Source organism: Strongylocentrotus purpuratus, unplaced genomic scaffold, assembly GCF_000002235.5.
Source record: "Strongylocentrotus purpuratus isolate Spur 01 unplaced genomic scaffold, Spur_5.0 spur5_scaffold_19, whole genome shotgun sequence".
Lineage (NCBI taxonomy): Eukaryota > Metazoa > Echinodermata > Echinoidea > Camarodonta > Strongylocentrotidae > Strongylocentrotus > Strongylocentrotus purpuratus.
Window position 1 is genome coordinate 30,986,814 of NW_022145604.1, and position 16,224 is coordinate 31,003,037.

Here is a 16,224-nt window from a genome sequence, read left to right on the forward strand (position 1 = left end):
ATATATTATTTTGATCAAAGTTAGGATCTTCGTTTTTCCGCTCTTGCACTAGTTGTTATTTCCTCCCTGAGCGATAGCTTCAATTAAATCCAATATCAGAATAAAATAAAAATGAGGCTTCGGAACTACCACCTGTGGTCGCTCTGGTTTTACTTCATCAAAAACATTGGTAATTTTATACCCTCTTTTCCTTTTCAAATCGAATCTGCCACAAACACAATCGCATTTAATTGTTTTCACCAACTACGGGATGGGAAATGTTTATCTGTAATAGAATAATAAGGGGTTTTCCCCTGGAAAATTACAGAAAAAACAAAATATGACGATAAACTCCCATGGGTGAAATGGCAGCGCCAATTTGAAATAGATATCTAATTACAAGAAGAAAAGAAACAGAAAGTATAAATGAATCAATTAAGAGTTGAAATATTGAATCAAATTGTTCTACATGTATTTATTTCAGATTTCTTCTGATGCAATGACAAATCACCATACAAAAATAACAAAACGGAGTTTCATTTCTCGTTATAACAATGAAGAGCAAATATAAAAGAAAGTACTATCTCTATCATTATCGAATGTAGAATGCAGTTTTACAATAACACATTCATCCTGTTTTCATACAAGTCGATATGTTATGCACGCACCGTATTGCATATATTAAATTTGATTTCATGCAGTGGCAGGTCCGGGCAGGGGAAAGGGGTATAATTAGGGTGCGTGTTCCCCCCCCCCCCCCCCCAAAAAAAAAAAAAAAGATGAAGGAAGAAAACAATAAGAATGGGATGACGCCTTTTTGTGTATGTCACAGACATTGCGGACTTGTGCCCCGCCCGCCCGCTCGGCCAAAGAATCATAGTATTTTTGGTAAAAGGAAGATCAGCCTTTGTGAAACAAAAGTCCTGTACGCAAAATGATTTCTTCTTCTATTTCTGCTTGTTTACTGCAATCAAACTACAGTAATTACTTTAGTTGTTGCAGGAAAAAACTGTGGCTGGCACGAACGTATTGGTCCGAATTCACAAAGGAGGTTTGTCGACAAACCGAGGTTTATGTGCGTCATACGACGCATTTCGACGCGTTTTTACAAACCTTGGTTTGTAAGAAACAAAAGGAGGTTTGTCGAAACAAAAGGAGATTTTTCGACAAACCTCCTTTGTGAATTCGGGCCAAAAAATGGCGATTTATAATTATGGCACAAAAATCCGCCAGGTATTGATGCCCATGGCACTAATTATTGGTAGCGACAAACATGGATCCAAAGGCACCGGACTGTAGCTTTTCCTCTTTCTCTTTTTCTTCAGGTGCTTTGTCATTATGAGTGGACCGGCCGATCCAGAAATCAGTGAACCATGTCGGAGCGTAGGAGAGCGGGATGAAGATGACCTTCATATCTAGTCCACATGAGTACCTGGTCTTGGGCCAGCGGGCTAGTAGCCCGTGCATCATGGCGTTGGTTACGATGGTAAGGTTGGGGGAGGAGACGAAGTTCATGAAGTTGACAGAGATGTTCGATACTGTGTTGAGAGAAAGAAATATAGATTACGATACAAAACATTAGCTTTTAGTGTGCTCTCATCCATCCACAATAGATAATAAGCATCATCACCACCAACACCAACATCACTTTCATCTTCATCACTACCACCACCACCATGCACCACCACTATCAATCCATCATCACCACCAACCATCTCATCATCATCACCAGAATTATTATTATTATCATTGTTATCATCATCATCACCATCATCAGCAGCATCACTACCACATCCGCCACCATCATTATCACCACCACTATCTCATCATCATCATCATCATCACCACCATCATCATCACTACATCTTACTAATTTAACCTACATTTCTCATGCATGTCTGGTTCAAACTCCGCTTGTTTCTCCTTTGATAACCGATCCCAACTCTTCTTAATCTCAGATCTAGTCTTCTCAGGGCTGGTAAGCTGGGTTTTGAAGAAACCAGGCTCTAGGATACTCACTTTGATCCCGTAGTTCATCATACGACTTTCTCTCCTAAACATATCCAAAAAGTCAAGTAAAAAAAAGTATATTCAGTTCGTTTAACCAGTGAATGCTGTTACCATGATAATTGTAAAATTTATAGCGTTTAATACTACTATTTCTTAAAAATGACTTTTATTACCCTAGTCACGAATCTGGCCGGTTCTTTATATAAATCCCTAAACTGGATTCAAGCCGCCAAAGATGGCGTTACCAACGAACTCATACGCTCGAACAGTTGTGTAAAAAAACATTTACGATACCAGCCCTATGCCCCAGTTTAAGATTTTTCGCTGGGCGTCCCAATTTAATGATCAACGCCATCTTCGGCTGGCAACAAGTGAGTAGGGGGAGGTCGCATTACGCTGGTGTGGTGGAGATCGAAATTAAATCGGCCAGATTCAGGACTGTTGTCCCCCGACATCAGCCGAGCGGCCCTGACAAGACGCTCTGGCATTGTAGGAATTTCTTCCTACCGGGTACATATTTACATCACCTGAGTGTAGAGTGGTAAATGCAGATTAATGTCTTGCCACAGGACGACCGGGGAAACAGGTTGTGGTAAACGGAAAATGGTAATATAGAAAGAGAAACAAAAATGAAAGAAAAGCGGGATATGGAGCATAACAAAAATAATAGATGAACTCAGCGCGCTGTGTTTGCAGGAAAATCGGTTCCTAAATCCAAACACATGGTGTATCATCCTTACATACCCACCTCCTCCTCTCGCCGTCTGAAATGTTTGGCTTCCTTAGTTGTCAGCTAATTTGATCCAACACTCCCATATACACTATTCCAAGTTGTTTAGTAGTACCCTCTGTTTCTAGATATGTGAACAATTTTTCTCCAATATGTAATTCTTTTTTATGTCCTGCTTAATTGTAACAATATTTTGTCTGTATCCTCGGCTATTATGTCTCCTTTGTTGGGTTTGATCTACAAAGTGATGTTACAAAAAAGTAGATAATTATTTAATTATTTATTTACCTTAGCGTATCAGAGAATGCTTGGACGCCATATTTCGATTCAGCGTATCCTCCTGATCCCATGGCCACCCGCGAGAGGGCGCTAGCGATGTTGACCACTCGACCTCGAGCTTTCTTGAGTAGAGGTAGGAAGGTTAATGTGACATCGATGACGCCGAGGAGATTGACATCGATGATGCGCTTGTAGTCGTCCTTCGTGGACCAATCGATGAGACCAGGTAAGTTGGCAATACCAGCGTTGTTCACCAGACCCCATAGTCCTGGCAAGAACAAGGTTGTACAAAGGAACCGCAATAATTAGAGATAATGACATAGACAAGCATTTGGCCGTCAGGAGACTAAAGATCAAGGCGCGGCAATTAATAGCCTACACATTACACCAACTAATAATAGTTAACAAATAATCTACAGGCAATTTCAAGTTTAGATTACAGAATATGTTTTAAAGTTGTGTTTTGAGCTGTTCTGTGGAATCGAGCTTTCTCATAGAAGACAGAAGCAAGTTCCAGAAAACGGTTGCAGCTTTGGCGAAGGATCTATCTTCGTAGGTAACCGTTCTCATGGCCTCTGATGACCTTAATAATATCACTGGCTAAGTTACTGACACCGTCTCAGACAAATACTCCGGGCGCCTGTCAACGTAGAATCTTGAAGGTAGCCAGACAAAAATGAATGTGTCTTTATGGTATGGGCGAGGGGAGGAGTGAGAACTTTGGTGAATCTGGCCTTGTCGGCAGATAGAAAACTGGTTTATCTCGCTGCAGTTATTGTTAATGCATGTATAAATTCTATGGACTTGCTCGTATACAAATCGAAATATCCGAGGACGTCTTTTTTCCTCGTTGACAGATGCGCGAATAACTTAGTGGCATCCCATCCTAACCTCCTCTCCAATACCATTCAAAATGGCGACTGGTTTAGAGATGCCTCTTCAATAAGTTACTCGTAACGAAACGATGTGGACCAAAGTAAAATTCGTACTGAGGTGTCGTGGTCGAGCAGCTTAAGCACTTGATAGGAATTGCTAACCTCTCGGGTTCGAGGCCCGGCACGGTGCTAATATCATGTGACACAACATTAAACTGTAGCTGTCCCTCCAGACACAGGTTTAGTAAGAAGTTACCTTTTAAATTTTTCCCCTTTAAATGCACTGTGCGCTAGTAACGATTGCTGGAGATAATCACGGTGTAACAAACAAACAAAGCACTCCGGGAGCTCATAAAGACCGTCATATGACCGTTGCCCGATGGGCGTCATTTTCATACTTGCGCTAATAAAACAATAAAGCAATACAACAATTAGAGGTAATCAATGTCGTGGTATAGTTGCTACGTCACACGTGTCGCCGGTCGAGTCCTTCTGCGACATTGATGTCCTTTGGCCAGCCATTAATCCTTATTCGCCACACTCGACCCAGGTGATGTAAATTGGTACGTGGCAGGAATTCGTACCTTGAAATGCTAGAGCGCCGTTATTGGCAGCCAAAATAAAGTCGGCGGAAATAATTATGGGGCGCCAGGAGTGTTAATTCTGACAGACATGAGTGCTATACAAGAAACCACTATTATTTTTAGTGAGCACGCCCATCTTTCAGTCTCGATATATCTCTTTCACATGGTGCGTTAAGAACCGCGCAGTCGTAGTCCTACGTCAGGCAGATAACGCCTCGTGTGCAGCGGGTACACCATTGTGATATGCGCTATAGAAACAAATGGAACTTCATTATCATAAAAGTTCATCTGAATTGGTGATAAGTTTTTAAATACAAACAGTATTCGCCTCAGAAATGTTACGTTGCTTAGTTCCAGCCTTCGCCAGCGATATAACCCGACCTGAATCTTCTCACATAATAGTCAATAACGGCCGCAGCTGTTGCTCAAGAGCTGAAAAATCATGAGGTATAGATTTTCGATCGAGATAAGAAGTTTAACCCTCACACATTTTGGAATTTGATTATTATGTTTACCTGTATCTTTCGGCAGTTTCTTCTTGATGAACTCGGATGCGGCTACGACACTCTCGTGGTCGGTGACGTCCAATCGGAGAGTGATGACCCTGTCTGATGTCTTGGATTCGACCTCTTTCTGACCTTTAGCAGTCAAGCACGCGGCGAACACGTGAACACCTCGTCTGTCTAACTGACGAATCACAATGCTTCCAAAACCAGTATCACAGCCAGTTATTAACACGTATCTAAAACGAAACAGATGGTTTTTGTGAACAATGTTCAATTTACTATCGTTTTAGCAAAAATGTTATAAACGCTCTTTAAAACTTGTAGGTAAAATTATATTTTTTAAACAAGTAATGAATGCTGCTAAAATTCGGTACGATTATCGTTCGTATCATGCACCCTTTTCCCAAACTCTCCTAACTTTATCGAGACCGTTTCATCCCTCTCGTCCTAATACCATGAAATCTGCGAAGAAATCGGAAGAAGGGAAACGAGATGAAAATGGTGACAAGAACATGAACGACGATATGAAATAAATGAATTAATTGCTTTTTCGCTACAAAAAAAGAGAAAGATTTGGGACAAAACTCCTAACACCATATACAACATTAAGTTTGACAAAGGCTAGCACTTTCATTCTTACAGGCACGGGATCGAGTCAGATGAAGATTGCCATATCGAAAAATCAAAGGAAATGAAATAAAGAAACAGCAAATATAAATAGTCACGAGGAAATTGCTGGCACCGCCAACTGTTATGAAGTATCAACATCATAACATTAGAGCTTCACACATCAATTATTACTCACTTGGGTAATAATAATCAATATATAGGGAGATTTTGTCAACAATTTAGAGTTGTGGTCATAATAAAAAAAAAAATAATAATAATATGTCTTGTTTACCCAGGGTAGTCTCACCAGTACTGTTTTTCCTGAAGACCTATATCACATATATTACCCCAGCTCAATTTATTGATGGTTGCAATTGGGTTTTCAGGTCAGATTAGAGTTGGAGCTAGATCTAGGTATGCCGATCATTTTTTGGTCTGGGATTGAAGTTGGAAGTTTGGTTAGAGTATGAGATTGACTGGGGGGGGGGGATCGGAGCAGGTGTCATTTCCTGATATCTTACTTGTCAATGACTTTTGGTAGCAATATAGAACGAACTAGACACGGTTTATGATCGTTTTAGAAGAAAAAAAATAAACGCTCTTTAAAACTTCTAGGTAAAATTATACTTTTAAGACAAGTAATGAACGCTGCTGAAATCGGCACGATTATCCTTTTGTCACCCTCTTCCCATCTTCTCCTTACTGTATCTAGACCATCATCATCCCTCTCGTTCCAATACCATTCTTCTCCCTATATGCTTAGGTAGTTAGCCTCTGCATTTATCTTGATTATTTTTCTTACCTCCATACTTCCAAGTTTTCAATTATATGTATATGCATTTTTATATGTGTGTTGTCACTCTTTATGTAAATCAGTTGTATTATATAGTATTATTGTTACTTAAATGTTCTATATTTGATTTATCAATGAATGCAGAAACATCTGCTAAAAAAACAAAACAATATTCCCTCCGAAAATATGAAATCTGTGAAGAAGGGAACCGAGATGATGATGGTGACAAGAACATGAACAACGATTTGAATATATGAAATATATGATATGATAGGTTTTTTCGCTACGAAAAAAAAAGAAAAATGGGAGAAAACTCCTAATACCATATACAACATTAAATTTGACAAAGGCTAGCACTAAATTCTTTCAGGCACCGGATCGACTCAGATGAAGACTACCATATCGAAAAATCAAAGGAAATAATAAATAAACAACATTTAATGGTCACGAGGAAATTACTGGCACCGCTAACTGTTTGGTGACTATGACGGTATCAACATCATAACATTAGAGCTTCACATATTAATCATTACTCACTTAGGTTACATGAAAATGCTCCGGCAATGTACAGGCAGATTTCGTCAAAAATGTAGAGTTATGGTCATAATAACAACAATAATAATACTAATGTCTTGTTCATGCAGGGTAGTCTCATCCGTATTAATACTGTTCTCACAGAGGGCCCTGCAATCATATCACATGTATAACCCCGACTTTATTGATGGTTGCAATTGGGTTTTCAGGTTAGATTAGAGTTGGAGCTAGATCTACTAATCTAGATATGCCTATCGTTGTTTTGTTTGTTTGGTATGGGGTTGAATTTGGAAGTTTTGGTAAGAGTATGAGATTGACTGGGGGGGGGGTCGGAGCAGGTGTCGTTTCGTGATATCTTACTTGTCAATGACTTTTGGTAGCAATACAGAACGAACTAGACTCTCCATGAACATGCTTACGATCCAGAGGACAAACAACCCAGTTAACGTCAACACAATCATATCCCATTTGAGTTCCATGATGCTGGTAGGAGGATCCTTGAAGATGGTACCACTGTGACAACTCTCAGGATTGGTCAGAGGTGAAACCTATAACCCTAAAGATAAGACTGAAACGAGAAAAGACGTATTAAACAAAGAAACATTCTAGTGAAAGAGTAGGTGTATGTGTGAATTGTTTTTTTTACAGACGTGTATCAATCAGGCGCGGATCCAGGATTTTCCAATGGCGGGGGGGGGGGGCGGAAATTCGAAATTCGCGCAGACCGTTATTTAAACTTACCAATACTGACAAGGTCATATTAGAAGCACTGTACTTTAATAGTGTACTTGTACCTACAAGCGGGCACAATTATTTTGGAAAGGGGACATGCTCTTGTCCGATATCAACATTCCCCGTTTTCAAGTTATGCTCGCGCGCAATTTTTTTGACATTTCCATCAGTGGGGGCTGAAGCCTCTTGCCCCAATATTTATTTCCTGGTTTAATAATTTGGCGAGTGAGCGGAAATTTGAGCTTATGTATGTTGTGAAAAGTGTTAATTGTCACCAAAATATACGAGATAAGATATAACAAATGCATATTGGTAATTTTTTAAATTTTCGGGGAAAGAGAGGCTGCAACCCCATCCCGCATTAACTGCAGGTGTTGTTAAATCAAATCAGACTCCCAAAAAAAGTATTAACCAAAACGCACGAATCCAGTTTCAAAAATCCCAAAAATGTCAGCTTCAGAGGGGGGCACATCACCCCTCAGACTCCCTCTAAAAGTATTAACCGAATCGCACGAATCCAGGTAAAAAAAAATCAGCTTCAGAGCTAGAGAGGAACCCCCTCCCCCCCCCCCCCCCCCAACACACACACAGACACCCCCTGTGCGCGCAAACGTGAAATTAACGGTGGCGGTAATGCGTATAAAGCAGGGGCGGCGGAGCTTTTTCCAAAGTGGAAAGCACCAACAAAAAAGGGCACCTACAAAGCGAAATCTCAAAGCGAAAATATACATTTTTTTAGACATTGGTATATACCCTTTCATTGTGATTCCATTATCAGGGACGATTTCAATATTTGTTTTTCTTTATATATCATACAAGATATTGCTTAAGCATCACACTTTCGGATGGGTGTGACTGTCTGAATATTCATTTGCGAGCGAGCAAAGCGAGCGAGAAAAAATGTAAGATCTGTGAGGTCGCAGAGTGAAAAATTACATCTCATAAAGAGGAAAAAACAAATCATGATGGGGTTATAAGCATCACGGAAGACTGAAAAAACATTTGTTTTAAAGTGACATATAATTGTATCATCTATAAATGCGAGCGAGCGAGCGAGCTTAATATAAATTACTCTTAGTCGCTTTAAATTAGATGCAAGACTAATGATGAGCAGGTTAGGGGGCACGTGCCCCCCCCCCCGTGCCTACGTGCCTGATGATGAGAGGTTAAGGGGACACATATCGAAGGGGATAAAGACACTTATTAGAAAAGAAAAGGAGCATGTGTCAAGGTACAAAGAGTAATTATCAAAGGTTCAAACGGGGCACTTCTTACACCTGAAAGGAGGCACTCACCAGAAATGAGATAGCCCAATAAACAGAACACTAAAAAGTAACCTCTTTTGGGAGTGTATTTTAAGTGATTTTAAAGTATAGTGCCTTTTGAACTAGATTTAAACGTTATCGACACGTGCCTTCATTTAAACAAAAAAGGTACTCCTGTTCACGTTTTCATCTAACCTAAAAACCACCAGTTTATCACGCGACTGGAGTAACGTGATTCCACTTACCTCTGTAAATCAAGTGTTTATGACCAAATAACCACTTGACCAAGCAACGAGTTTTTTGTCAGTTAACCGATGGTGGCGATAAATACGTAATTATTTGGTCTTGTAAGCACCTTTATTGATTGGTTTCACAGGTTACCCAATGTTGATGGTAATAATCACGTTACTTACACCGGCTAATCGTCTTATTGTTCTGTCCGTGAATCTCTGGTTATATTCAACTAGTAATTCTGAGGTGTCTCACACACCTCTTTAAAAGGTTTCAAAGTTACCATAAATTTCTTGGTTATGATCACGTGGCTCAAGCTGATTACTAATCTAAGCTGTGAAAACGTGATATGTAGGTGTGAAAATTAGTAATTATTAAGTGTTTTAAAACACCTTTTTAAATGGTAGTCAAAGTTGCCATAAGTTCCGCGGTGATGATCTCGTGACTCAAACGGATTATTGATCTAAGCTGGTCATACGTGACTTTTAGGTGTGAAAAATTAGTCATTATTAGGTGTCTTAAAACACCTATTTAAATGGTTTTAAAGTTACCATAAATTTCTTGGTGATGATCACGTAGTTAAAACTGATTACTAATCTAAGCTGTGAATCCGTGATATTTAGGTGTGAAAAATTAGTAATTATTAGGTGTCTTAAAACACCTATTTAAATGGTAGTCAAAGTTGCCAGCAGTTCCGCGGTGATGATCTTGTGACTCAAACGGAATATTAATCTAAGCAGCGCATACGTGACTTTTAGGTGTGAAAAATTAGTCATGATTAAGTGTCTTAAAACACCTATTTAAATCGTAGTCAAAGTTGCCAGCAGTTCCGCGGTGATGATCGCGTGACTCAAACGGATTATTAATATAAGCTGGGTAATCCGTGTTTTCCATGTGTGAAAATGAGTTATTCTTGGGTGTCTTGATGGTTTCACAGTACCATTTAAGTTCCGTGGTGATAATTCCGTGACTGTTGGCATATTTCTATGTTCACCAGTTGATAACTGACTGTTGGTATATTTTCATTGCACCAGTTGATAACTGGAGTGTGCATATTTTCAGTTGCACCAGTTGATGACTGAGCGTTGGCATATTTCGAGTCGACCCAGCTGACACCAATTCATTTGCATATTGAATATGGGGTGCGTGCAGATCTATGTTTTTTAAACAATTTATGTGAATTTACAGCATATTTCTTAATTACTGATGATTTAGTTATATGCAATTCATTTCGAAAATACTACAAATATAAATTACCAGTTATTAGGACATTTCGCTACTTCGTATAAATTACATTTAGTTAAACATGAATAAGGGAAACATTAACTGTAAACTAAAATAATTTCAATAAAGTACAAGTATACGAAATTTTTTCGATTAATTCAATTATGTAAGTCTACTTATTACCAATGCCCTTACATTGGAAATACAGACGTACCAGTATTGAAGTGTTGTTGCTGTTCAAACTGGTTGGAAGTTTTACCAAATGGTTCTAATGGCTCAACTAGACCAGTTGAATTATAACTGGCCTGGATCAACTGGATCATTTAGCCCATTTCAATTTCCAGGGTTACCAGTTGGCATTAAAATGGTTCATCAACTGGACCAGTTGCAACTCTTCTGGGATGTTTGCACCCACCCCCCCCCCCCCCACCCAACCCCCTCTAATCCCAAACTGCTTCCGGCGCGCCTGGACGTAATTATGGAAGATCCAAGACACGATGTTCAGAAACGGGATGAGAACGTCATTATTTTGGTTCATTTATTGTGTAACATTTGCGTAACTATTGGGTTGAACGCGGGTTACAGTAACATACTTCCTCTTCGACGTAAATTTCACGTGAATGAAGAACATGATTCATCTCAAGTCAGCCTCGTAATATTCACGTGAATTTCACGCAGATATTTTGACTAAAACTATCACTAACGCTTCACGTGTTTCTGTGACGCGATAATTTCGTGTATGAAGAAGTAATTTCATAACCAAACAAACACGGGAGTATTAGGTTTACAAACCATGGTCTCCAAGGTAGGGATAATCACGTTATTATAATGGTGATATTGCAGTGACAATTGCGTGATTTAGTGTACGTGTGTTTTAAGTTACCTAATGCAATAAACGTATTAACACATTTACGTAAATGTCCGGTGTTTGAAGAACGTAACTCTCCTCAAGTCGATACCTTGATATTGACGTGATTTTCACGTGATTTTGTTTATTGGGAGGGCACTTATGAGTATGGGAAATGGGCATTTGTTGACGGAAAAGGGGTATCCATCAGAAATTGATTTATCAGAGGTGAAAAGGGCATTTATGAAAAGGGGATAGGTCCCTTATTAGAAAGTAAAAGGGGCACGATTAAAAATAAAAGGGCAGTTAGCAAAGGTAGTTCACGTATGCACCCCTCCTCCTAATCCGTCGTTACCGTCACTGCCATTTACGTATGGCCGGCCGGCGTATTTTTTATTTACACGCTAGCGCGGGGAATTTCTCGATTAATTCCAATGAAACCGCTTAAAATTCAAATGAAACCGCTGGCGAAGAGTCTAGCCTGGATCGGAGAGCTCGCTAGTGTGAATTTACATCCAGGAGAAAGTTTGCTTAACTTTTTCTTGAAACACTTGAACGGTTATGGAAACTGTTTGTGTTTCTAATCTCTAAATATTAATATTATTCTGCATCAAATATAAAACATTGATTTCTACTGTGATATGTAAAGGCACGAACTTACGTTAATACATACACATATTTTTTTTATAACCAAGAAGGTGCACCATGGTAATACATTTTAACAAACACATCAACATGTTACCTAGACAACTCATCACCATAGCCATTGTAAAACCATTATATTAATGATACATGTAAAATATAGATTGAAGCAATTCTCATCAGTTGGCTGTATCCTGAGTGTGATTTATATAATGGATTTTGAGTAACATTTGCATCTACCTGTAGTTGAAGAATAGATACAGTGTAGCCTATAACATCAATTAAGTTGAAGTTCAATTGGAAGGAAGTAACGAGGAATATTGAAGCAAGGGAGACTGGGAGATGAGGAGAGCAGGAAGTTAGAAATTGAGAGATTACTCGCGAGATAGCCTTGCATTAATGAATCCTTTATATAATGTTGTCTTGAGAGAAAGTAGACGATTTTTTTAAAATTGGAGATTAGTGCAAGTATTAGATATATTGGAAATAGAATTAATGAGAAAGTTATTTTTCAAGATCAATACATGGGGGGGGGGGGGGCACCATCAAAATAGGACACTTTCTGGAATATAAGGTGCACCTACAAAGGGAAACATCAAAATGTAAATCTACCATATTAAGACATTGATAGACGTACGCGTGACGCATGTCACACACAGAAAAATGAGAAGACAAGAAAGAATAATGTTTTTTTTAAAAGAAGATAGAGGAAAAGGAGAGAGACAGAGAGAGGGAGAGAAAGAAAGAAAGAAAGAAAAAAGGAAGAACATGAAACTTAACTTTACACTTAGGCCTACATATTACATTTACGACTGAGTTGGCTCGACATGTGCTAAAGTAGTCTGCGGACGAAAGTACAACAATACGAAAACAGAAGTTATATGAAATTGTCTTTAAGAGAGAAAGAGAGGTTAAATTCTAAAATGAAATGAAAGGGGTTATGTGACTCTCAAGGAGGAAATGACAATTTCTATCGCTCATGACGACATTTTGGAATTTCCTAAATTTTTGGACCTTTTATTATTTACACAAAGGTAAAAGTGTATAGCAAGAATCCCTATTCAGTGAAGAATTCATCCTTTTTATGCAGATGCTTCTTCTACCATTCTTGACCAGAAGTGCGTTTCAAACTCAATGATATGGGCATCATCCCATTGAATGTTGTGTTCAGTGTTACGTGTTTGTTTTGTTACTTGCTGCCTAATCTGAGGGCTCTGTTGTGCTCTTTAAAAAGAGGACGCAATAGGGGCAGCGCAATTTAAATATCAAGGAATGTATTAGAGTTTATTTCTAAAATGAAATAAAAGGGATATTTGACTTTCAAGAGCGACACAAACTCTAATCCATCCCTTGAAATTTAAATTGCACTGCCCCCATTCAGTGTGCTATTTTCAAAGAGCACAAAAAGGCTTCAGATTGAAGATTCCATCTCATAAAATTGTCTATAAGAGAGAAAGAGAGCCTTATTTCTTAAATGAAAGGGCTATTTGACTTTCAAGGGCGATAAAAAGTCTAATCCATCCCTTGGAATTTAAATTGCACTGCCCCCATCCAGTGTGCCATTTTCAAAGAGCACAAAAAGGCTTCAGATTGAAGATTCCATCTTATAAAATTGTCTATAAGAGAGAAAGAGAGCCTTATTTCGAGAGAAAAAATGAAATGAAAGGGCAATTTGACAAGAGCCCTTTCATTTCATTTTAGAAATAACCTCTCTTCCTCTCTTATAGACAATTTTCTCTCTTGAAAGTCAATAACCCTTTCATTTCATTTTAGAAATAACCTCTTTTTTCTCCTAAAGACAATTTCTCTCTTGAAAAGGCTCTGCCAGGCCCCTCAAGCTCTGCCATGTTGTATGGATCCATTAGAAAGCAAAATAAGCCCACTCAATTATTAATATATATTAAAACGTCATAGCGATTCATCCAAATAAGAAATCCACGTAAGAGGCATTTTGAAAGTTTTAAGAAAATTCCTTCAAATTCCAGGATATTGGATGTTATTTTTCAGGAAACTCTATTTAAACGAGTGGAAGCACTGGCGGTTCTGTTTTTTTTAAACTGTAACAATTCTCCATAGATCAGATATAGACCAAAAACAAGCCTCATTATCTTCAGAATACAAGTGTCATTTCGGACCTTACAGCTTTCATAGAAATCGCTTCTGGACCGTCAAAGAAAAAGTTTGAGAACCCCTGGTCTACACATTATACACATCAGGACCAAATTGCCAATTTGACAAAAATTCGAGGGGGTTCGACCCCCCCCCCCCCTGCGTACGCGCCTGCATGTGCATCCCTTCCTCCTTATTCCCTTATCCATCGTTACCGTCACTACCATTTGAGTAGGGCCGGCCCCCTCCTTAATAACGACTCCCAAGCCATCAAGAATGACCCCATAATTTATAGATTACCATTCTGCCGTTCTTTGGAGGGGCCGGGGGCGGCCTTTTCAGAAGTGTTTCTACACTAACCTTAACATAAACAAGCATGCTAAGATTTTTTTGAAAAGAAGCATAATTTCGACTCAGTTTCGCATAACCTAAAGAAGGAATACCGCCAGTCACCCCTCCTCCCCCCCCCCCCTCAATGCATCCGCCTTCACGCACCCCCCCCCTTCCCCTTGTCTTTCCCTTATTCGTCGTTACTGTCACTAATTTTTAGTGCCATTTCGTTGCCTTTCTTTCTCCCCGGCTCCTCCTTTTTTGAACTCTCTCTCTTTTCTTTACTTTTTTGTTCTCTTTTCTTTTATCTTCTCCTTCCCCCTTTCTTTCTTTCTTTTTTTTTCTTCCTCTTTTTTCCTTCTCATTTTTTTTGCGCCGCCAAAAGGGGGGGGGGGGCCGCGGCCGTTTCGACCCACCCCTGGATCCGCCACTGTCAATCAGATATGAGTATTTACCTCTGGGGCCAAAAGGCATGACTCGGTTTCGAACCGAGGTCCGCATGAGTTTGTAGGCGAAGACAGAAAGCTGACCCCTGAAGTGAACGTATAAGACCAACTCACATGAAATGACGAGGAGTAATGATTAGAAAGGTAGAAAGGAAAGGTGATAATAACAAGGACTTGATGTAATAAGGAGCGGCAATAAGGAATGGGAGAGATTATTACGGAGCAAAAATAAAATGGAAGAGGGGTAGGAGAAGGGTATTAATAGTAGAAAGAAGGGGGTAATAAGGAAGAGGGTATATAGTGGATAGGAGGGTTACCAAGGAACAGTGATATAAAGCGGAGGTATATTAAGGGTTGGTATTATGGAGGGTCGAAATGGAAGTAGGGAGAAGTTAGTGAGAGATTAGTCGGTACTAGGAGGTGGTGAGTATAAGGAAACAACAGAGCAACATATTAACAGTCCCACCTCAATGATATTCACGTATGCGAAATGAATTATATTAAACATACATAGTATCATGCATAATAGATGAATTTAGACAGCTCCTGAGGGTTTTTAAGAGACACATCCATATACTTCGCAACCCTAACTAGGTCTCTCAGTGGGCTGGCGATCCGATATTAGACAAACTAGTTCCATAAAAAACTCAAAATGTCTGAATCTCATTTCCTCCCGAACACATTGGTGTACTCTCGAGCCCTCTCCTCGATTAACATAACATTATGTACCAACCACTAGCATACAACATCAATCTACCAATTCACAATCTACCAAGTCATGCATTGTTATATTCGAACCTCGTTTGATATCAGATGATTATGGTGTTGATCAGCATTCGTTGAACAGCAACAGTCGGCGAAGGTCCAGATCCCAAGAAATTACTGCCTCTTTTCCAGATTGGCATACGGACGAAAGAATCAAAGCGTTACAACCTGTGATTGTCTGTAAAAGAGCTAACATTGCAGGCTTCATGAATTCAACATACATGTACATGTATCTGTAACAGTTCCCTGTATAGTCTCAATGCAATTGCAATTGCAGGGGGACGGCATGTGTACCGATGCATTGGTTAAATATTAACTCGGTAGACAAGAGCAAACCTTACCTTTGAACTGGGTTCAATCAGTGGCCGTGCTTTGTGTCGTCTGCTCCTTCTTGTAAGGGCAGTATATGTGAATATATAGTCACCGTCTTATATCCTTACATGTGTACCTACCACTGGCGAATGTTATTCAAACGTGGTTTTTACTTTAACAAGTGCCCTTTAATTTCTTGAGTAATAAGTACCCCTTCCCCTTCTGATAAGTGGCCCTTTTCATCTTTGATGAGGGCCCCTTTTCTTTTTAAATAAGAGCCATTTTCCCTATTTCATAAACGCCCCTATTCTTACACGTTTGATAAATGGCTCTATTAAAATCTGCCCCTTATCATTTTCACAAGTGCCCCTTTTCAGGTTAAAAAAATGCCCCTTAATTACCACCTCTGAAAAGTGCCCATT

At 39.3% G+C, this 16,224-nt stretch overlaps 1 protein-coding gene across 1 annotated transcript; it reads right to left on the reverse strand.

Annotated features, from left to right (window-relative positions):
* Nucleotides 1–427: 427 nt before the first annotated feature.
* LOC575923 (retinol dehydrogenase 7) lies at nt 428–15,909 on the reverse strand. Its single transcript, XM_030990876.1, has 6 exons — nt 15,524–15,909; nt 7,260–7,467; nt 4,973–5,199; nt 3,008–3,266; nt 1,863–2,032; nt 428–1,517 (listed from the first exon to the last, which is right to left on the reverse strand). The coding sequence occupies exons 2-6, from the start codon at nt 7,376–7,378 to the stop codon at nt 1,231–1,233; spliced, it is 1,062 nt and encodes a 353-aa protein (XP_030846736.1). The 5' UTR covers nt 7,379–7,467; nt 15,524–15,909; the 3' UTR covers nt 428–1,230.
* Between the last annotated feature and the right edge of the window lie 315 nt (nt 15,910–16,224).